General features: G+C 43.4%; 1 protein-coding gene across 2 annotated transcripts in view; it reads left to right on the top strand.

Annotated features, from left to right (window-relative positions):
• The window catches only part of LOC119209833 (catenin delta-2-like), a 125165-nt gene that overhangs the window by 35855 nt on the left and 64926 nt on the right, over positions 1 to 24384 (top strand). For both annotated transcript variants that reach the window (XM_037459432.2, XM_037459430.2), the window contains exon 3: positions 1686 to 1798. In XM_037459432.2, coding sequence (XP_037315329.2) covers positions 1686 to 1798 — 113 coding nt within the window. The remainder of the gene's footprint in view (positions 1 to 1685; positions 1799 to 24384) is intronic.

Genomic DNA, 24384 nt, shown 5'->3' with positions numbered 1-24384 from the left:
GTGGGGGGTCGCACAGGAGGTTCCCCTTTTTCTAGACTAATTTGGTCTAGGCCTATTACTTTTGTATTGATTTTGCATATTAACATGCTTTAGAAATATTGTATTTGTTATTTATACAAGTAGCCTACTGTGATGATTTTTCACGTCCCAGATTATTTGGTGCCCCCCCAGACACTTGGTGCCCTACGCGCAGCGCGTGATGTGCGTGTGCGGAGCGCCGGCACTGGGTATGTGCGCCTGTGTCAGTTCCGGGATCTTCACACACATCATCACCTCCCGAGTGCAATGCCACTTTAAGATTTCAGCAACTGACCATCAAACCAAACTGAATATAATGAGCTGCATCAGATTTAATTTCAGAGCTTTTAGATGTCTCCATTCCCTGTTCGAGCAGCTTCTTTCTATTTAAGTGCCAACAGGTGAAACATTGATTGATTGATGACATCTCCCATCCTGACATGGTTTACTGGAATTCCATCAATTGTATTATCTGGAAACCCACCAGAAAACTGTCAGAAAGCCATTCATGACCTGAATCATTATTTCAGGGCTTGAGACACCGTGTGTCCATTCGGCACAGACACCGTTTGTGTCTAAAATGATCTACAATCTAAATGGATTCATTCGTTTTTTGTTATTGTTGTTGTTTTTCTTTAAACAAACAAGTGAAATCACTTAAGTGTAATCAGTTATAATGATGGCAGCAGACACACAAATAACTATAATCAGCTGTTGGTTTGTTTGCATAACATTTATTTGGTGGTTATTCGTCGCACATTGAAAACACCGTACTTTAAGAGATTTAGTTTCATTTTGTAATTATTTTATACTTTTCCCACACATATTAATAGACATAATCATAAAAAGGTGCATGTTGGCTTGCAAGTTTACTAAAATTCCTTTTCTTGGCAGGTGCTTCAGGGTACTCCTGCAGGTCACTGCCTGGGTGTTTGCCCCCTCTGTTGTATCACACCTGCTGCTCTTACATCTTCTGTGAACAACACTTCCCTGCAGCACAACAGGCAGCCTTACACATAAAAGGCACTCAGAGGTGTCGGCTTTACTAATGACCACATCTCGGGATCGCACATCTCATGGGAAATTGTGGATACATCATGTGAGAAATGCAGTCTACGTAGATCACAGAGAGATTTAGGGTAATGAAACATATTCTCCCTGTTTTTTTTTTTTGCCCATGTGAGTTTATATCCAGTATGAATGCACATTTTCTATTTCTGTACCAAGTGTGTGTGTGTACATGGAATTCCATCTAGGCAACTACATTGGAGAAAAACAACTTCTTCAACTTGGGTGACAACATGCTCCAAACCACGTGGTAACAGCAGGATGCAAATCAATACATTTTCCAAACGTTTAATGGGAAAGAGAGGACCAAATCCATTCACCCAAAACCTCATTGGTTTCATCAGTTTTTTCTAGTCGCGCGATCTTGCGACGGCTTTGAGTTGGTGTCACGGTTGCATGCGACAGATCACACTCCTCTCGGCGCAGACAGTGGCAGACACATCCATATCTGAGCTCTTCTACCACCACTGACCGCAGAGTTCATTTCACAATAATTCAGAACACGTGGGAGACGACAGTGGCCCAAGTAAAGCTCAGGATGCCTGTGATTGTGACCGTGAATAAGCACACATTTTGACTCTCTCTCTCCGTCTTTGCAGGAGTTGCAGTTTGAACGTCTGACCAGGGAGCTGGAAGCCGAGCGACAGATCGTTGCCAGTCAGCTAGAGAGATGCAAGCTTGGCTCTGAGACTGGAAGCATGACGAGCATCAGGTGTGTTTGTGTGGTTCGCCCGCCCGCCCGAACCTCTTGTGTGCACTCTGACCTGCGTGTGTGTCATACATCTCTGTGATTCAAACCTCACTTTTGTCCTGCTCTGGAGGTCTGAGTGGTAGAAAGCCCCTTTACCCCCACACCTTGCAACAACACATCAAAGCGGAAGAGATGCACACTTTAAATCTGCCTGAATATGAACAAGAGCTATGAGTTGCTTTCGTGGAATATTTTGTCTTATCTCTTAATTAGTCCCACGGCACAGGAAATTTGCTTGATCACATCGCCATAGTGGAGAGTGCAAAGAAACATGCCAGAGACATAGGTAGGAGAGCCCGATTAAAACATGTAGCCTATAACACATACGTGATCACACTGTAAAGGTAAAATAAAGTAAAAACACCAACAAAAACAGAAATGTGATATAGTCTGGCTGAATGCTTGTTAATATTAACCGGTGGACTTAACTGATTATATATGGTAAACAAAGTACACATAGGCTTTATAGTGCACATGAATGAATAAATGAATGAGGATTTGTTGATGCCTACAATTTAAAGCAGCATTAATGGCTCCGTGTCAAGAGCGGAAATGAAGAACCAAGGTTGCACATTATGAAGGGAGACAAACAGGGGAGTCCCGTTGGAAAGGAAGAGTCAATGTTACAATTTACGTTACTGTGCAGCATACGTAACGTAGCCAACTTCACTCTAACCCTAATGTTCACACAGTATTTTGACCTAACCAAGTAGTTAAGGGGCCTAAACCTAACCGTGTTGTTTCCCTTGAAAGTGGAAGGAAAAAACTGAAAAATGACGAAGGCATAACTCTCTAGCTGACAAATACATGGATCCGTCCGCTCTCTGCTTCGTGCTAAAAGAGTAGCGTTTACCAGAGGTTTTTCTACACAAACAACTATCTGCTTCCCAATAAATGCAGTTGAACCATAGCTATTTAAAACAGTGATAGAAGGGGAACTGCAGACTTGGATGGTGATTCTTAGAGAGTTTGTAACGACGAGCGACGCCTCTTGTATTGCTGAAGGTCAATCCATTGGTAATAAAAAATTGTTGATTGGTGCCGTTAATTGAGGCATGATTTATGGATTTTGATTAATAATAGAAAAATAAGTCGCTGCTGTTTTACAATTTAAAGTAAAAGATGTTTATACTCTACAAGTTTCTTTTGGAAAACTACATTTATCTAATTAGGTTCATTTTCGCTGACTTTGTCTTGAGAACCCAAAGGAACTGTTATCGACTCTTTCTACTCTGTTCTTGCTCCTCATAATCCATGGGGATACTAAAGTCATTTTTATATACACATTTGATACAAGAAACAAGGACAATAACCTCAAATAGACCTGATTGGAAGGGTCTGCAACAGCAGTGAGCAACATGTCATCATTTTGCCTGCTTTCAGTTGTTTGAATTGCATGTTGGCACAAAGCCAATCCCCTGCTTTGCAAACATGACACTATTAATTGTGTATCTAAAACTGCAATTGCTTCTAAACCAAACACTGCACAGCTGTCACAGGAGTCCATTGTTCAGCTTTGGGACTTTTCATTGTTGTTGTTGTTGTTTTTTCACGAAGTACACGGTGCACAATGAGTCATGTTATTTTCCTCTTGATTGAGTTTGGACCCGAGCTTCATCTCCGCTCCGACCTCATAGAACCCATTCTACTTATCAAATGCTGGTCCTGTGATGTGAAGAGAGCCCTCCTGACACAGTGTAATGCACTGAGCCTGCCTCAGGACAATGTAACCGGATTAAACACACGCACACAAACTCACACACTAATAGATGCAGACAATCCGTCATCTTGTCTTCTCTTTGATTCCGTTAAGCGAGTAGGGATTCCATCAGTCTCAAACTAATTTCTCATTTCAATTTAAAGGGCGGAGCAACAAAGAGGCGAAAGATGGTCTAAAACCCAATTTATTCAACAGTCCAATTAACTGGTGATGCGTCGCTGTCACAGGGATGCATCGAGGGCCTCCCATTTTAAAAAAGCAGCAAACGTGTGAGACGGAGGAAGCGTGGAGTCCAAATGAAAAACACGTCTTCCACTTTATTACCCAGCTGCCCAACAAATAGAATAGCGGCTGACATGTTGCTAACTTGATTGGCTTATTATTTAGTGAGGAGCAGAGCGTTCGTCTGCCACTGCTCTTTATTTGTCCTCTTTGTTGGACTTGGAGGTAATTACCGAATGGACAAATGGTCGTAACAACAGTTTCTACTTTCCAAAGCATGAAGAATTTATGGTCCAATCCCCTCTGAAACATTGGTAGTGTTGCCATTCTGAATCATCAGTGCCTGTCCCGGGGGAACAGAAAGGCCAACATGTGATCTACAGCCACGAGACATGGACCAACAGGGATTTGTCTGGGTAACATTTGTGGTGAGACGTTTTGACACTGTGCTCAGTGATTAAACTAGATTACATATAGATTACAATAAATTCTCAGCCGCTGGATGGAAACAAAGCTAAACTTAAATTGCTGCAGTATTTTGAGTTTTTCAAATTTTAGTGGAGAATTCGCTTATTTGCTATACGTTTTTTAGCAAGCTACGTTACGTTATAAAGGCACTATAATGTAAATCCAAGCAATTTAATTGTGGTTTGGCACAATGCAATAAACATGAATCACCGCTAAGTTAATTTACTACTTTGTTAGTTTTATAGTATGAAGAAGTGGCCTAATGGACAGTGTGTCATATCAAGGGAACTGTGTTAGTCAGGTCGTCTTGTGTCTGTCTTGTGAGTTCCTGTTTTATTTTGAAAATGAACCTTCCATTTGTTTTAATGCAACTCGGTGTGATTGTCTGCCCCTGATTGCTTCCACCTGTGCCTCTACCCTGTGTGTGTGTGTACACCGAGTCTCAGTTTGTCTTCTCCCAAGTCAAGGATCGATCCATACATACATACATAGCTTTTCCTCGTTTTCTCCACACCTTGTTTAGGCTCGCCTTCTGTTTTGACACCTTTTTCCCAGCCTAGTCTTTATGTTTTAGATCCCATTTTTGTTCTTTTTAGTTTAGTGTAGGTTTTTTCCTCGGCCACGAGTGATTTTCATTTCAGCGGCTCCTGCCCTTTTGTCAATAAACTTTGATTTTTTTTTTTAACCTCGTCTAGTGAGTCGTGCGTTTGGGTTCAGGGCCATTGTCCGCTCGTGACAGTGTTCCTTACAAATATACTAAGTTACTCCATTTCCAGTTGACTGCATATATTTAGTAGTTTTCATGAATGGGAAAACTGTATGTTCCAGTTACTGTTGCTTACTTTAGAACAGCAGTAACTGAGCAGTTCATGTATGGAGTTTGAAACCATGTGACAAAAAATGATCTTAGCATTAGGTTGCTTATTGCTGTTTTTCTGAGCCAGGATGAGCTCTCTCTTTCGTCCTCTAATTTCACACTAATCCAAGTGTTAACAATTAACATACAACCTACTCTTAGATAGTGGTTTCCCTGAAAGATCACAGAAAGTCTAATGCTGCCGTGCCATCCACCGCCTGGAGGGCCTGAGAGAAACAACAACAACAGGCGGACGGAGTGGCATGGAAGCAGATCAAAAAGAAGATAATTTGCCATAGAGATGTCATGACGACTTGCACGTAGTCACCAAATGTAATGTGTATAACATATTAATGCAAACTAGGAACAACTTTCACCTTGTGTGCTGGAATCTGGATGTGTACAAGTAAATAATTTGACTTTGAAAGTTACCTTTGCTGTCTGCAGGCCTCACCCGATTCCATCGTACTGCTCACTATAATGACATCCTGTTTGCAGTCCACCGTCTGGTCGATTCCATGTGAATGCAGCATTATTGGCAGATCTGGTTTCTACCCCCAGACAAACCACAGGTCTAGGAACACTAATATGATGTTGTTATGACCATACAATGGCTAAGTGGGATTTCCAGACACCTATGCTGATGACAGATATACTCTAGATAGAAGGTTGACATAAATAGCATGGTCCTGTAGTGTTTTATGTGTCCTGTTGAAAATACATATTTTCCTATGTCATCAGAAGGGAATCACTAAAACCGATGTGTGAATCATCTACCAATAGTTCTTATCCGTCCTTTCAGCTGACTTTCTTTCTGTATTGTTTTCATTTGACAGCTCCATTAAAAAGTAAGTAATCAAGTACTTTGATGGAAATCGGTCCCTTGATAGGCAGGCGGGCCAAACGACAGAAAAGTTCAATCAAAAATGAGCCTTAAGTGCAGCTGTGAGGGGGGGCGGCAGTTCAGGACTCCTGTTGTGTTGGGGAGGATAAAGACTTTCAGAGATGCTAATGAGTTTTTCAGCTCTTTGTTTCCAGTCGTAATCAGTCACCACAGGTCACAGTGTCTGCCACAACATATGCTGCTGCTTCATCACTTCAAGAGGCACAAACCTACTGTGTTACTGTGAATTAAAGCTGCATCCACACTGCAGCGTTTTTCGAGACGATCTGCGTACACACGGCCACCCTCCAATACATGTATCACATGACCATTAATGTGTACTAGGCATGCGAGTGACGGTTATAAGAGGAGATAACAACAACTGCTAGTATAGACAACAGAGCAATTGTCAATTGCCTTTTTTGGATTGTGTTTATGTCTGTGTTCACACATTATTTTCAATTCGTAGCTAATAATCTCGATGATTGTCATTTAAATAAATGTCCATTAAGTCCCTATCAATCGCCGAATGAGGTGACTAAATGGGGAGTAAGCCTAGGGCCTACTCATGTAAGCCCTTGATGTTGGAGTTTTGTGTTCCTGGGAATATCAGAGAAGGGAACACAATTGATCTTTGTGATTTAACTACAACCTTAATTACCAACTACAAACCGTTTTGTCTTACCAGCTGCCGTTGAAGGATCATTCGTCTTTTTGTCTTCTTTACCATTTGTCTTATTTCTTCACCCTCTTTTCATTTCTAGTTTTACTGTCACTCAACGCGCTTTTCACTACATGACATCATTCACTTATGCACACCCATTCATACTCTAGGGGTTACCAATCACCTCCAACACTAATTGAAGGACACTTTAGCCACGTTCGTCCACTGGTGTAAACTGGCTGTGGGGGGATTGGTCCGATCCCAGAGCAGCTGGTTGACCGCGATCTCAACCTGCTGCTTCATGGGTTGAAGATCAGATTTGTGAAGGAGAAAGAAAACGTAATAATGGAACACACAGCAGAGAACAAGACTTTTCTGTTGTGTGCGTTTGCGCCTGCTTCACTCTGCCTCGTGTCTACTACCCGCTCCCTGGCTACAGTGCCTTTATCTAATCATCCGAGTGGACCTCTGACAGCGAGCACACACCAAACAGCAGATGCATATCAGAGCTCTGGTGCACCGTGGCGGCCGCTCCACTCAGCGGGCCGAGGACTCGCCTCCTCCCAGGGTGGGCTTTTTGGTCTGCCTCCTTTTGGCTGACCTCATTCTATACTGTGACATGTGTGTGAGTGTGGGTGTGAGCATAAGCATTGGCTGTAACCACGGCACACTGAGAGGCCCACCGCCGCTCGTTTGGCGAGACAACGTAACCCCGGCTGGTGAGAACCCGTTACCCAGAAGCTGTCAGGGCGCTCAGCTGCCAGCTCAAACCCACAGTGCCTCCGCTTGTCTTCTACACACCCCGACTAATGAAGCTGTTTTGAGGAGAGGTGCAGATTTGATGAAAACTATTGCCTCTTCAAATACATATAAACACTTTCTGTAGTTTTCTGACTAAGGCCATCTGAATAATTGCCATTATTACAACAATATCAGGCCTTTAAGACAAAACATCTTCCACTACGTCACATCAGTGAAGGAGATCAGGCCGAATCTAAAACAATCTGTAGAGAAATGGACGTGACAGCAAATCAAATGCCGAAAATGGATAACATCTCAAACATCATATTCCAATATGCAGCCAAATGAGGCTATAGCCCCATAGATAATTAAAATAACCCCACAATAGCCTCAAAAAAGAAACTAATGAACAAAATCATCTTTATTTACTTTCCTCAGCTGCGGTTTCCAGTTACCATAGCAACTTCTGCGTACTAAAGCCACCTGCTGCTCATCTAACGCAAGGTGTTTCCACTTAAGTAAATATAGTGTTTGGTGTGCTTTGGTAGCTCCACGCTGAGTAGTGTTTGTCATCCATGTCCTCCGTGGACGGGTGTTGGAGATGGAGAGATAAGTTTTTTGCGGTTTGGAGACACTGACTGGTTGAGTTCAGGTCCGTTTCCCATTTTTCCAAAGTTGATTTTGTGCTTTGTCTTAATGTACCCCTCTGATTGTACAGTAGTTTTATGTAAATCACATGTTCTGTATAGCAAGGCGGTCCTGGATTATTGCAGAGCGCTGGAAAAAGAAGAAATGTAAATGACCACAACAAGGACGTGTACCACACTGACGATGATGATGATATTTTGTAAACAGCGGCAGTTTTGAAATGGATTAAATTAGTAACAGCTGCTGTGAGTTTCTTCTTAATAGTGTCTTAAAAACACATTCTGTTTCATCGAACAGGGGGCAATGAGGATTATCTCTGCAATGTTGTAATGTAATTGTAATGTAGTAAATTCGGATGGATTTCTATTGGCTGTCTGTGGCTCTGAGAGTGATGTCAACTATGTTGTGTAACACTGTGGTTGCTGTGTGTAGTGGACTCGGTGTGTCCGTCCACTTGAGTTATCAATGTTTTAAACTAAATTCATCCTTCAGGGTGGGATCTGTGTTTAAATGTTTCAACCAGGTTGATATATTAAGTCAAACACTGAACATCGCATTGGAGCTTTATAACTGTTCATAAAATTTTCATGACAGCGATGTTGCCCTCTCGTCAGATGTCTGCGAATGTACGTGTATTTAAGCCCTGTGTGCCTGGTGTCATGGCGGAGCCGTCAACAGCTCTGTTAGTTACTGAAGGTCCGGAGACCGATTGTCGAATGAGTGGCCAGGTTGGAGTCTCTCTCTCTCTCTCTCTCTCTCTCTCTCTCTCTCTCTCTCTCTCTCTCTCTCTCTCTCTCTCAGGAAGGAAGGAGTGCTGAGAGTACGGAGCGTGGTTGTGAGAGCGGTACTAACGATCATCTTTTGATCTGGTTTCTGGATAGTTGTGTATGAGAGTGTGTTGTGGTGTGTAGGGGCCACAGGACTGTGTGTGCATTGTGTGATTGTTTTGTCTGTTTGGTGCAGTCGGGCAGCGTGTGCTGCTCGGCGCGCTAAGCGCCAGCATGGAGCTGCACAAGCTAACCAGGAAACACGGCGTGAGGATCGCGCCGTGTTTCCCGTGTTCAGCGGAGGACTGCAGCCTGGCAGTGGGGGAGTTAGTCGGTCACAACAGCGTGAAGTCCGCTGCTAGGATGAACAATGCTGTGGTCATTTTCTTAGATAGCGTAATTAAAGCAAACACGGTGGTGGAAAAAGGGATCGTGGTCTTTGATACGTATGTACCTGTCTTTCCTCTAAGCACACCGGCAGTTAAAGTCACCGTGTCAAACGTTCCACCTTTTATTAAGGACGAGACAATAGTAAGAGAGCTATCGAGGTATGGGAAAATAATGTCTCAAATCAAGAAACTGTCTTTCGGGTGCAAGTCTCCATTATTGAAGCATGTGGTGTCACATAGGAGGCAGCTATACATGATACTAAATAACAGGAACGAAGAGCTAAACCTTGTGTTCAAACTGCGAGTGGAAGAATTTGACTATGTCATTTTTGCAACCTCCAACAACATGAAATGTTTTAGTTGTGGGAGAGAGGGTCACCAGAGCAGAGCGTGTCCTCAAAAGAAATCTGCTGAACAGGACAGCACCAAGAAAAACCCAAGTCAGAAGGACAATGAGCAGGACAGAAGAGACAAGCAGGGCGGACAAGAGCAACACCAAGGGGAGGCAGGTGGGGTGCAGCAGGTGAGCAAGGAGGGGACGAGTGGGGTGCGGCAGGTGGAAGGAGAGGGGACAGAGGTGGGTCAGCAGGCAGAGAAAGAGGGGACAGAGATGGCTCAGCAGGCAGAGAAAGAGGGGACAGAGATGGGTCAGCAGGTAGAGAAAGAGGGGACAGAGATGGGTCAGCAGGCAGAGAAAGAGGGGACAGAGATGGGTCAGCAGGCAGAGAAAGAGGGGACAGAGGTGAGCCAACAGGTTGGAAAAGAGGAAACTAAATTGGTCCAGCAGGGAGAAGAAGAGGGGACAGTGGTGGTGCAGGTAAGCGCACAAGACAACAGCCAAGTGTGCACTGGAGGACAGGTGGAGACAGGAAAGAGACCGAACACAGGAGAAGGAAAAAATGGGAGTGAAAATGTGGTGAAAGAAACTGGACTGACGGGCAGTGAGGTGGATATGGAGGCAGATGAGGAGGTGATTAAAATCCCCCGTTTAAAGAGAAAGACGAGGAGTAGGGAAAGCTCACAGGCTAAAAAAGCATCAGTAAGCACGACACAAGGAAGCCAAGGAGCAGAAGAGGGTGAGTCCAGCATGGAAGAGGACTCGGTTGCTGACAACGAGGCCGGCGCCAGGCCTTGTAGCCGTAGGGTCACCAAAGAGTACAGTGTGGGGAGAATAAAAGCTTTTTTACAGAAGACAAAAGGTGAAAGGGGAGTGGAGTTAGGAGACTACTTCTCTGACGAGGAGAAGCTCGCTAACATATTAAAAACACATTTAAGCAGCAAAAGCAAAGGAGGCTTCACAACAAAAGAAGTCTTCAGGGTAAAAAAGATAGTTTTAAAAATTAATAAGGAAATTGAAAATGATGAAGGGGACGATGAACATTAGGATCGCACAGATCTTCCTCAAGTTAAAGTTTTGTTTGTTGTTTTTAACTTATTTAACTATGAGTCTGTTAAATATATGCACACTCAACATGAACGGAGCCAGAGACTCTGTGAAAAGGTCCCTACTTCACCAGATAATGGAAGTAAAAACTGTTGATGTGATGTTTCTACAAGAAACTCATAGTGACTCGACAAATGAGACTGATTGGAAGAGGGAGTGGGGGGGTGAGGTGGTGCTAAGTCACAAGAGCAACACCAGTGGGGGGGTGGGGATCCTTTTCTCCAAAAGATGTGCCCCGGAGGACCTAGAAGTGGAGCAGGTGGTGGAGGGCAGGCTGCTTGTGGTGAGGGCAAAACTAGAACGTTTTAATTTCATCTTTGTAATTGTGTATGCACCTGTCTCTGGGCCTGAACGAGTGGTCTTTTTAAACATTTTAAGCAGTACACTGAGCAGAGTCAAGGTGGAGGACTTCTTATTTCTAGGAGGGGATTTTAACTGTACGGAGGACGATGCCAAAGACAGGAACCACCAGGAACCTCACAGGCCGTCACAAAGAGCACTGAGGCAGTTGGTAGAGCAACATGAGGTGGTCGATGTCTGGAGGAGGGGAAACGGAGACGAAAGACAATACACATGGGCACATTCCAGAGGGAATTTAATGTCCCTGGCCAGACTGGATAGGTTTTATTGCTTTAAACACCAGTTCAACATATTTAAAAAATGCAGCATACTGCCTGTTGGGTTCACTGACCACGCTCTGGTTCTGTGCAATGTTTTTATCCCAAACGTGAGGGCAAAAAGCGCATACTGGCATTTTAACACGTCCCTCATAGAAGATGCACATTTTAAGGAGGTATTTAGGTTTTTTTGGAACAGTTTTAAAGAAACAAAGCATAGTTTTACGTCTTTGAAACAGTGGTGGGACAGGGGGAAAGTTGAGATAAAGCAGCTCTGTCAACAGTACACTCAAAATGTCACACGGGACATCACCAAATCTATGAGAAATCTGGAGACTGAAATTGTGGAACTGCAGAAACTAGCAGAATCCACTGGAAATCGAGGTCATATTAAAGATCTCAACTCTAAAAAATCTGCTCTTGCAGACCTGCTGGGCACCAGGGCTCAGGGGGCGCTGGTCAGGTCCAGGTTCATGGCTGCAGCGCTAATGGATGCGCCCTCAAAGTTTTTCTTCGGTTTGGAGAAGAAGAACGGGCAGAGGAGAGTTATCCACGCCATACGCTCTGATTCAGGGCAAGAACTCAGAGACACGGAAAATATCCGGAGAAGAGCAGCAAGTTTTTACTCAGACCTGTACTCTGGCGAGTATGAGGACAATAACAAACTGTTTGACTTTTTCTGTGGAAGGCTACCAAAGGTCCCGGAAGAGGTGAATGCCGGGTTGGAGAGTCTGCTGGTAGCAGGTGAACTACACTCTGCTCTGCTCAGCATGGAGGGCGGCAAGGCCCCTGGAATAGACGGGATCCCGGTGGAGCTGTATAAAGAGTTCTGGAGCGAGATGGGAGAGGATCTTTTATCCGTGTTCAACGAGAGTTTTAAAGACATGATGCTACCGCACAGTTGCAGAAGGGCAGTGATTACTCTCTTACCAAAAAAAGGAGACCTGCAGGAAATGAAGAACTGGCGTCCGGTTTCCCTTCTGTGCTCAGACTATAAAATCCTGTCCAAAGCACTGGCCAACCGGCTAAGAGAGGTGATGAGCGAGGTCATCCATAAAGACCAAACCTACTGCGTGCCTGGTAGGAGTATACTGGACAATGTGTCCTTAATTCGTGATATTTTGGACATCTCTGGTTCTTTGGGCATGAGAACTGGTCTCATTTCATTAGACCAGGAAAAGGCTTTTGACCGGGTTGAGCACCTTTACCTCTGGAAGACCCTAGAGAGTTTTGGCCTCAGCCCAGGTCTCATAGCCATGATTAAGGTGATGTACCAAGACATTGAGAGTGTGCTGAAAATTAATGGGGGCCTTAGCGCTCCCTTCAAAGTGTGTAGAGGGGTGAGACAGGGCTGCTCTCTCTCAGGAATGCTGTATGCACTGGCCATCGAACCACTGTTGTGCAAAATCAGAGCAAACATTGGAGGCCTGGTTTTAAAGGGTTTTAATAAAGGTTTTATTTTATCAGCGTACGCTGACGACGTCGTCATCTTTGTTAAAAACCAGAAGGAAATCACCGCACTGAGCACAATTGTTAAAAACTTTGGCACCTTGTCAGGCTCAAAGGTAAACTGGGCGAAGAGCGAGGCACTGGCAGTAGGGAACTGGGAGCAGGGTCTGCCCAGCCTACCGGGGGGGTTGACCTGGAAAAAAGACGGGTTAAAATACCTTGGTGTGTATGTGGGGAACGATTGCATGGTAAAGAAGAACTGGGAGGGGGTTGAGGAGAAAATGAAGGGAAGACTGGCTAAGTGGAAGTGGCTGAAGCCACAGATGTCATATAGAGGCAGGACTCTGATAATTAACAATCTGGTAGCCTCAGCTCTGTGGCATAAGCTGGCCTGCATACACCCTCCTAAAGGCCTCACACAGAAGCTACAGGCCATCCTTACAGATTTCTTCTGGGACAGACTGCACTGGGTCCCGCAGAGTGTACTGTTTTTACCCAAAGAGGAAGGAGGGCAGGGGCTTGTGCACATTGAAAGCAGAGTGACCACTTTTAGGATTCAGTTTTTACAAAGATATCTCTCAAGTCAGACGGAAGTGGTGTGGAGAGGGGTGACGGACTGCATTTTACGGACGGCAGCTGGTCTGGAACTGGACACCGCACTTTTTCTAACCGATTTTAACCTTTGTAAATTGGGTGGATTATCGCTATTTTATCAGTCACTCCTGAAAGCATGGGAATGTTTTAAATGGGAGAGACTAGGACCCACATGCTCCATACACTGGCTGCTTCAGGAACCACTTGTGTTTGGAGCCAGGTTGGACATCCAAGATGACACGACACCAGGGCTGACCACCATGCTGTGCTCCTCTGGAACCACCACCCTGAAGAGACTGGTGGATGTAGCTGGTCCTGAACTGGCAGACGCATCGGCAGTAGCATCTCGACTCGGGCTGAAATCCATCCGGCAAAGCAGAAGGATCCTGAGCAGGTGGGCAGGGAGGCTGACCGAGGACGAGATGGAGATGCTGCAGCAGTACGGAGAAGGAGAGGAAACGCCACATGCTACAGATCCCTTTCCGGATCTAGGATTAATGCCGAACCTGGATGGGGCCCTAGGACCACTATTCCAGGAATCTGATCGAAAACCCATGGATTTCCACATGGTGAAGGGGAAGGCAATATACAAAAAGTGTGTGAAAGCGCTTAATAAGAAAAAGTTGAACCACAGAGCTGACACAGTGTGGAGGCAGAATCTGAACTTGGACATTGGCGTGAAACCCGTGTGGAGGGTTTTATACAAACCTCCCATAAAAAAGAGAACGGGAGATCTTCAGTGGAGGATACTACATGGTGCCATTGCGGTTAATACTTTTATTTCAGTTATTAATCCCACAGTTTCCAAGAGTTGCCCTTTCTGTGAAGAGGAGGAGACTGTGTTTCACTGTTTTTATCATTGTGTGAGGCTCTGTGACCTGTTTAACACACTGAAGAATGTTTTTAAAGGGTTCGGTGAGACCTGGTCCAGGGTCACATTTATTTTAGGAGCTAGTTACACAAAAACGAACGCCGCAAAAGGGAAACTGCTCAACCATTTGGTTGGAGAGGCAAAACTGGCAATCTACACCAGCAGAAAAAACAGAGTAGAAGACAGAGTAGGGCAGGAGGCCCTGAATATCTTCATTGCAAGAGTCAGAGCCAGAATCTGGGTTGATTTTAGGTTTTTTACTAGCATGGATAACATGAAAGATTTTAATGAAAAATGGTGTTACGGGGAAATAGTGTGTTGTGTGCCTGGAAAAGAACTAGTTTTTAAACCTCCCTTCAACACGATGTGAGGAGCCATAGGCTTGCAGTGCATTTTGTTGTCGTCTGATTGCATGTTTGTTGCTCGTTTTATATTGTTTTATGTAAAATAAAGGTTTTCTAAAAATCAATCTCTCTCTCTCTCTCTCTCTCTCTCTCTCTCTCTCTCTCTCTCTCTCTCTCTCTCTCTCTCTCTCTCTCTCTCTCTCTCTCTCTCTCTCACTCACTCACTCACTCACTCACTCACTCACTCACTCACTCACTCACTCACTCTCTCTCAGAGTTCTGGATCTCCATCCACAGCACAAAGCTAAATCCAAGCTGAACTAGCTGTTGCCGTGGCGTTCCTATACTCCCCGCGGAACTCTGTCCGAGTTCCGTCTTAAACCAGAACAACAACAAAAAACAGTGCAACGCGTGAAGATATTGAATCACAAGAATAATCGTTTAGTCACTTGCCGTTCCTCTCTTTGATTAACTCTATGCTCTCTCCTCTAACGCTGTTTTCTTCTTTTGACTCCATCCTCGAGCCCCTCGTCCCGCTCTCCGCTCCTCCGTTTTTTCTCCTCTCCCCTGACCTCTCACCCTGACGTCTGACTGGAGTACTATACCTTTTAACTAATACAATTTTTAAACATGAAAAGATTAATTACCTCATTAACAATATGAATTGCACTTTATACAATGATAATAAACACAAAAAAATACAATCATTTTAGGATGCAACCAAATTTCCCATAGGGCTACATAATGTGACAACCTTCAATCGATCCAAAGAAGGCCACCAGCCGGATGATAACGCCGGGCGGATTCATGCTCGTGTCCTTGTTATCGATCCGGGGAGGGGGAGGACATAGGAAGAGGAGTGTGAAGTCTTATTTTACTCCGCCATTTGATCTTTTGGAGTCCGTGTTGAGCAACGATAGGGGAGCAGATGAAGAGGAAGTGAGGAGAAGGGCCGTCCTTCTTGATTGAGCAATGGAGAAGAGAGTGAGGCAGGATGGGAAATGGGAAGTGTAGCCCTGGCACAAAATTCACTCAGACATCAGGATGTAAATAGTTTTCTAAAAAACAAGTTAGAAGTGTGCATAAATATGGTGCAAAAGATACAGGTGAATAAAAGGTATTCCAATAATAGCCTTATTTTTACAGTTTCAAGGTTGTCATTTATGTAAATGAGTGTAGTTTGTGTGTTATGTACATGATTCAGCTCGTTTATTTCATAGACATGTATAGAAAGGCTAGATGGCTTACCGGCGCTGATAGCCAATGGGACCCGACGACGTCACATGGCGGCCATCTTAGGACAGGACCGCTCGTCCAGTTATAACATTAAAGTCTATTGTGCATGTAGTGCTGAAATAACTATATTTTGCTCATTTTTCAACCGATTTTCAAACGGCTTGGTGTGTCATAAACGTCAGGGATGCGGCTATTTAACTGCATACTTGTGAAAAATTATAGATTTAAACATCGGCATCAGCACAAATCATAGCCACGTTAATAAGGTTTGTAATAAACCAAACCGTTTGTAAATCCGTCAAGAATTCAGCAAGTTACGAGCATTTTAGTTGGCGTATGTCACTCACCTTCCGTCCACAGCAGCAGGGAGCAGCAGCGCAGTCTCCTGACCTAAGATGGCTGACTCCGCCTTGAGCCATCTAGCCTTTCTATACATGTCTATGGTTTATTTACCCTAAATAAACGAGTCTAACATGGTGGCAGTAGTCAATCTTTGTTTTGTTCGTGTTTAATTGGTTAGTGCTGACAGTCCAGCCAATCCGGCTCCGTTCTCAGGGAAAGGGGCGGGGCTTGGGCGTATACGGTCAGGTTCAGTGTATCGGAGTAAGAGAGAAGAGAGTCATCACCGTTATGTAAAGTTGTAATGGTCTAAGCAAAAACCCTATTCATAACTTGATGGCTGACGACCAGTTAGCCTATGTTTTGGATTGTGGTGACCTGCCAGAGGTAAATATGATGTGTTTGTGTATTGTTTGCTATACTGTGACTAAATGTTGTAGTGTAAACAAGTTATGATGCTAATCGCGATTAACCATTAGCATAAGCACAATACAGGTTAGCTCGGCTTTCATACTGTTAACTTTGCTGTGAATTCAGTTGATGAGACAAGTGTTGCTAGATCGACATGACGTAGCAGATGGATGTGTGTTTAGCTGATTCAGGAGACGGACATTTAAGACGGGGATCGGAAAAACTCCTGTTGACCACTAAGGAGAACGATTTCCCGCGTCTGCGCTTCCGGTTGTAGACTGTTTGCTGCTGTTTTTTTTCTCCCGGGCTCTGCCTGCCGTCCATCGCCCGGATTCCGCTCATCTTCTCCTTTGAATGGGGCATGGGAGACGTGAGTACTGACTAACTTGCACGTGCTATTTTTGTTTATTGCTTGTGTGAACAAGTGAAGCGGCCATTAAGTTTTAGGTCTCAACGCTCCCAAGCATCGACTCAGGCCTGTAACGAGGGTTTAGTGTGTCATGTGGGGGGGCATATTGTATTGATCTTCAAGTGTAATAAATGCCAAACTGTTTTGCCAAATTGTAAATGCCTTTGAAGTGTGTTTGCTCTGTCGAGTGTAATAGTGTTCGGGTAAGAGCTGGTTAAAAGGTAAAAGTGGTAATACACCATTAAAACATATGATAAAGGGTTTTAATAAGAATCATTAACCTTTTGTTTTATTGCTTAAATTCTATTGGAGGCACCGCCAGTTATATTAGTTTACAAAATAACCTATAATTATAAGACAAATTGTATAAGACCAGGTAATTGCGCCATTATATTTACAAGTGAACCCAGGGCCCCGCCCATAGTATCATTCACTTAGTACTATATAGTTACATGGGACGGGTGCTACAGGAAGCTAGGACCCACAGTTAATTTAGCCAGAATGAATCTGGTTTGTCATTTGCAGGTTTCCCAAAGGTTTTGGTAAAGCTCTGAAAAATGATGCATAATACTGTTGTTTGAGAGTCTTCTTGTTGTTTGAGAGCTTTTGATCTAGCAGAAGACTCCATGCAATTTCAAACACAGACTTCAGTTGCAAGAGTGGAAGTAGAGAAACGGTTTGCATTCATTCTTTTAATGTTCTTGGCAAAAAAAGGGAAAGCATGGTCAGTTTACTTCATGACAGACAAAGCTGGATTAGCGGAAGAGTTTAATACCACAAACAGGGACTATCTTGAGAAACTTAAAAAAATGTGCTTTATTCATTCAGCCTCACATTGTGTTCACGTTAGTTCTTTTCCTTTGTGTTTGCTCCTTAATAATCTCCTTCCTGGGACTTATCCGTCCTGCTGAATTCATTATCAATCGTCATGGAAGCAGGAAGCAGTTACTATGAGCTGTTAATCTGGTGTTTTCTACAAGGATTAAAAATATATTCATGATGTCAGTCTTTCTCTAATGCGTCGTCCGTCCATCAACTAACAGCAACTTCTACAGCTGTTGGGATATCAGCCACACTGGTACCAATTTATTATAGTTCCTTTTCTGTAGCGGACCCCACTGTTACTGGGGTTGTCCTTGGCCAAATTTTTCCTCAGTCGACTAATCAATCACATAAAAGTTTAGTTTTGCAAGAAAACATCAAACACAATCCCAGTGCCGTAGAGGTGGATTTGTGGCGTTATAACAGGTTAAACCCCTTTATCCTGCCTTACTGCAGACACACACTGAGTTAGAATGACTCACTCTGAGACCCAGACACTCCTAATAAGCCTGATATCCACAGTCACAGAGTCTGCCACGCTTGCACACTGGCTGTGTGTGTGTGTGTGTGTGGTGTGTGGTGTGTATGTGTGTGTGTGTGTGTGTGTGTGTGTGTGTGTGTGTGTGTGTGTACTAATCGGCTCCGAGTGTCAGTAAAGTAATCTGCGACTATATTATTGATCTGCCAGCAGAACGGAGACAGAACTGTCACGCTTAAGCGGAAAACCATCTTAGACACACACACACACACAGAGGAGAGTTTGCACCCGCAGACATAAACATGTACTCAAACAAATTCACCCTGACATGAAAGAAGCCTTTTGTAAAGCCCCCCAGCTTAAATAGAGTATTTTGGTAAACTGGAAGAAATGTAATGCAAAGCTGCTATAATGTTTTATCAACCCTTTGTTCTACCAAAAAAGAATGTGTTCTTATGTTTTGGGCATTTTCTTTTGATTTATTGGATTCTTGTCAACATAGTTTTGGCCTGTGTGTCCGCAATTATTTTTTTCAAAAAATGAAAGTTTATGTTCTGTGGAAGTGCCATGATGAATTGCACAGAACATGCAAAGAAACAAAGAAACAACAGTTGAGAAAAAATTTACTGTCCGTTCAGAAGCGACTTGTGAGAAAAAGGAACATTTCTGGTAGATTAAACTGAATCAAAGAGATAAGTTTGAGAACAACCTCAAGGTTCCTTCCCTTGGGTTGCTATGGTAATATGTGTCCCTGCGGGGCATAATACAGAGATAAAGTAAGAGGAATCTCACTCACGTTAAGGTAACAATGCCCATAGTGTTGTGTGAAAACACATTCAATTACAGTCATCCTTCTGTTTGACATACTGTAATTTGTCAAACTGTAAGACACACATTTGGATGATGGTAGTGAAGGAGAAAGATTGTATGACGTTGTCTGTTGATAAAAAAAAAAAGAAAAGATAACATGATATGTTATTCTAGAAGTGCAATCATGACAGTTTCACACAGCAGAGAGACACAAAAGCACTGAGAACACATCGTCGGCCATTTTGGCAGCAAACTGATGTGTTCCTTAATTTAGGGCTGGATGTCTGCCATCCTGTAAAGTGACTTGGCTGGACTCGATCAATTGTGATAAAGAGACCTGGCACTCTGATAGCGTGTGTGTGTGTGTGTGTTTGTCTAGGTGTGTATTTGCATGAGTGCACAGTTGGTGTGCGTCCGACCAAATGCAAAGCCAGCAAATGGAGTTGACATCTAGCTAGGAACAAGAGTAGATGGCCAATGCGTTAAATCGTAAAAAAACACACACACACTCCTAGGCCCAAACATTGGGGCTAAACACTGCACTTTTGCTCGAGGGTGTCTCGTATGGGTTTCAAGGAGGACTTCAAGGGCCTCAGAGACACACTCCCTTCAGGAGTCGGCCTTCATTGGATCAGCTTGGGGGATGTGTCCTTTCTGCTACTAAAGCCAGTCGATTAGAGAGTATTTTTTTCCATACTAAGACAAAAATTGAAAAAAAGATTAAACAATATACAACCATAAAAAAAGAATGCATTAGGTGATTCCGTAGAATGTGTGTTAGCCACATAGACGTAGTCTTTGTGGTGTCTCCCATTGGTTGGAGTACGGCTGTTTTGAAGACTCAAATTCATGGACTTTGCTGTTGCCGTCTGTTTAAGTCCGTCGCCATGTCGTCTTTTTGCAGCCAGCAACCGGAAATAATCCTAACTGAAATGCAGAGGAGTGACGTAGAGACACCTTTTATGTCTCCGGCAGAGACTGTTAATAACAATAAGCCTGTCCTAAAGCACACTCCACCTAATGGACCATTTGACTTAAACTGACCTTGATTTCTTTAATGAAGTCTGCACACATCAGCTTTTGTTCGTGCAGCACTCGGTTGAGAGAAAATGACTGACGGTAGAGTCGTGTAGCGCGGCTCTTCCAGTCATTCAAATGTTTAGTTTTCTTAGACTTTGTTGTGCATGTCTGCACTAGCAACCTTAAGGCGATATGTAACACAGTCAATCATTTTGAATATTAAGCTTGTGGAGAGATATTTCTATCCACATGATCGCCAGCTCAAGAGAGATAATTAATATGCCGAAGGGAACAGGATACACGGAGAGATGAAATCTGTCTCTGGGCAGCTCTGGAAAGACATTCTGGTCTCCCACGGAGAACCAACATGTCTTCTCACCTCGCTTCTCGTTTAACGCCTGGCCCCGAGTCAAGATGGCCGCCTCCCGCACTGGCAGTCAAGGTAGTCAATCTGACCAATTAAGTGGGTCACGGGAGACTTCTGCTTCCTCTCTGTCTCCGACTATTAGTTCGGAGCGTGTGGACAGGGCAACGGGAAAGCGTCCCGCTGCGCTCTAATCACTTCTTGCGTTTCCCTTGGTCTAGAAGGACTGGAAGGGCGAGAGGAAAATTAAACTCCCCCTCCGTCTGGGCTGAAGACCCAGGCGGAGACTGATATCTACCGTCACCTTCACTGCCCTCGCTCCAGCTTTGCAGACTCACACTGAGCTTTTTAAAAAAAAAAAAAAAAAGAGAAGAAGGATATCACGTGAAAAACATTATCTGCCGCAGCCAGACACGGAGCTCTGCATTCAGTTTGTGTTGCTTTCTTTTGGTTCATTGTAATCTGTTGGCCGCCAGAAATATTTATTTTGCATTGGCAGATAGCTAGCACAAATTGTCTTTTCTCCTCTCGTACCCGAGCAGTGATGCACGTGCTCAAGCAGATAAGCTTGTCATGCGAGAGTAACCGGACTTGGTGACATTGGCACAAACACACACATGACGTTACACTTGTTTTGATCTCGTTTGAATAAACTCTCTGCTGTGAATTCTCTCTGCTTGAAAACATGAAGAACTCGAAAATAAGGATGTTTTCTAGTTTGCCACTGTGCCTAGAATCTTAATTGCGTCCCTCATTGATCAGGCCCACTGAAACTCACTACAAAGATGCAGAATCAGGTCCTAATTATTTCCAGTTGTTTTTACATTGTCTTATCCATTGTTAGTGTAGTTATTTCATACATCACATGCATGCCCAATACTACATCCATAGCTGATGGCGCTAATGTGCCAAGATATACTGCGCAGTGAAGGAGAAGACGGACAAACACATGGATGAACACTATACAAGGTTTAAAATGTCTAAAGATTCAGCTATGCGCAGATTTTGTCAGGAAGGATATCTGTTCAACATATTAATTCAACCTTGAGGATACATTTTTCTTAGCAACAATTTCAATATAATTGTTTTTTACTGTTTACAGAAGTTTCCCAGGGTGCCTTTAGGATTTGATTAAGTTAGGACAACTTGGTTTAAGTTTGTGCCAAAAGGAATTATTAACTTTCACCGAACTTCACTTTAAAAAGAAAGAACAATAAAAGATGCTTCTTGTCTCTCTCGCACACACTTCTCCCACTTGGCTGTGCGCCTCTGTCTGTGCTGTCACAGACGAAAAGCTTCACAATGGACAGTGTATTGCTCAAGGCAGCCGAGGGGAAGAGGCCTCTTTTTTGGTGAAAAAACTCCACATTTTTATCAGTGAATCCTGTCATTCTGATATTTCACCTCTGCTTGTGCCAGTACTGTAATTAACCAAGTAAAAATGAAAATATTGAATTTTTTGACAGTACCAGGTGACGTGATGCAAACCTCAGACCATCAAACCAAACCACCTCCCTCAGATATAAACTTGAATATAAGAATATAAGATATTATTTTCATTTGAAAGTGTTAGGCAAATACAGATAGTTCTATAAGCGTAGGACCAATTTACTTTATTGTGACAGCTCATAAACTACGAAGAAAGTTCCCAACAAGACAGACTCCTATTTAGCAAAGAGCCCTAAGCCTCAGGTTGAAGAATTCCCCAACATCTCATTACACCATCCGTCAATGCGGGGCCCCACTCGTGTTCAACAGTCTCCAAAACTGTTGACATTTTCAACCCGTTGAGTTGTCTCCCCTCTTGAGATATGAGACACAGTGGAGTCAGATATTACCTGGACAAAGCAGCAACAGCTAGCCATTGTTCCGGCATAATGCGCAATTAGGTAAAACTCAGGTGACAGGGGCGAGATAAAGCATGTAGTTACACAGTGCACCCAGGGTCCTCAGTCTTCCAGCTCAGATGGTAATTAAAGGGATTTTCTTGGGCCTTTTCCCTGAGTCTAGCTGAAGGACGTCTGTTCAACTTCCACAGCTTTGGCAGGATATTCATAAAGGAGCCCTTTTTATCTATTTTTCTTCCTACAGTATCAGCGTCTGTCCTACATGCGTTTATCAGCTTTCTTTTAGGATCCACCATATGAAATGTGTCAGGTTCTCTTGTAACTGACAGCTTCTGAGGGCAGCTCAAGCCTCACCTTTGATACCACCTGCTCCGTACGGACTCCTTTATGTCCCCAAGCTGGATATAAATCTGTGCTAGGTGAAACTACTGGATTTCTGGTCTGTGTCTCAAATACAGAACATTACGGCATCAACCCCCTGAATCTGGGAGCAACTATCACTTTAAAAAGAATTGTTCAAAGACCAGTAGCAAGAGTCTCAATCATTTATTTGTTCTATACACAATGTATAAAGTGAAACCAAAATCTCTCCATTGGCCCCTCGTGGTTAGCTGCTGTGTTGGTCATAAATCACGCCCCCTCCATGTTAGAAGATGGGACAAATACAACACAAAGTCAAACTGGCCCAAACTGTAAGTACTTTTTGGTGTCAGGCATTAAAGGTAGTTTGCATTGTTCTGAAGACTATGTTTGAGTCTTCATTTTTACATATGAAAGTGGTCTGCTTCAAGATTGACAGCTTTGATTGACAGACTCCATAATTTGGAGCCAGAGGCTGGGTAACTAGTAATAACATGGAGGGTAGCTTAAAAATGATATTCTCTCTGTATCCATAACATCCTTTTTATGAAGATGTTTAAATACAGTATAGATGAACTGTATAGATCTTTAGATATAGTAGTTCACAAAGTTGCTCATTGTGTCATGAGCTTGATTTAGCATCATTTTCCCACCGTCACACTGGGTTTTCCAGTTTGGGTTTGACGTGTCTTAATCAGTCTGTGTAATCATAGAACTTGCGTCAATTTCCTCATAAACGTTGTGATTAGCTGTTGTGTCCATCAAGCCAAACTTCTACTGGGGTGCTAACGCAGCTGCCATGCGGCTCAGGGAGGGGCGATCAGTTTGCGGCTCGAGACATGCACAATGGCAGCTTAAGGATTTTTTTGCTGTGTGTCCAGGGTGGATATTTTAACTTGTAACTTATTGTTGGCTTGCATATCCCACGGCTCACGGCCAAGCCGTTTGATATGCATCCTGCTCCCACTGGGAGCAGCCAGTAAATGATGGTCCTCTTTGAAGTGATATGTGCCGTATCATATGGCAGTTTGTCTGGAGCTTCTGACAGGGCCATTTCTATGGCAGGAAAGAGACACTGTGGTATTTTGACACTGCTCTGTAGCAGCGTAACCCTTCACTAGCTCCGCCCCTTGCTCAGGTCATTTTGGGGATATTGTGTTTGTCATCCATGTTTGTAGAAACAGATTTTCTCGGTTATTGCCATGGCAACAGAGTTTACGCAACAGGTGTTTTCTATGTCTCACAGATTCCTGCTGTTATCAGCTACTTTGTATTCTCATATGCAGGATTTTGGCTTATCTGCCATATCTAACCATGGCATAAAGTCTTCATGTGGGAATTGCATTGATGTTTATTTTCTTTTCATTCAGGGTTTCCCTTTCATTTCTCCCCGTCTCCTTTTAAAATGTGCAGCATCGCAATACCCCAACTGTCTACCATATTAATAATACAAATTCATGTCAGAGTCAAAGTGTTGTCTCAGTAGGCGGCATGCATCACTCCCAAAATCCATGATTACCATAAAGCAAAATGGAGCGGCAGTGATTGTTGATCAGAGAAATTAAGAGATTGAATATAAATGAGGCTCTTGGAAAAGCAATTGTCAAGGCAATGTTATTTGTATAGCACATTTCAACAACAAGACAATTCAAAGTGCTTTTGGGGAACAAATCAAGTCTACTTTTCTTTGAATAATCAAGTCACATTTTTATGATAATTTTAGACTTTTAGATGACTATGAGCTTTTCAAAAGTGCAGCCTCAGCAGGTGTGAG

Source organism: Pungitius pungitius, chromosome 15, assembly GCF_949316345.1.
Source record: "Pungitius pungitius chromosome 15, fPunPun2.1, whole genome shotgun sequence".
Lineage (NCBI taxonomy): Eukaryota > Metazoa > Chordata > Actinopteri > Perciformes > Gasterosteidae > Pungitius > Pungitius pungitius.
This window is presented reverse-complemented; position numbering and strand designations above follow the sequence as displayed.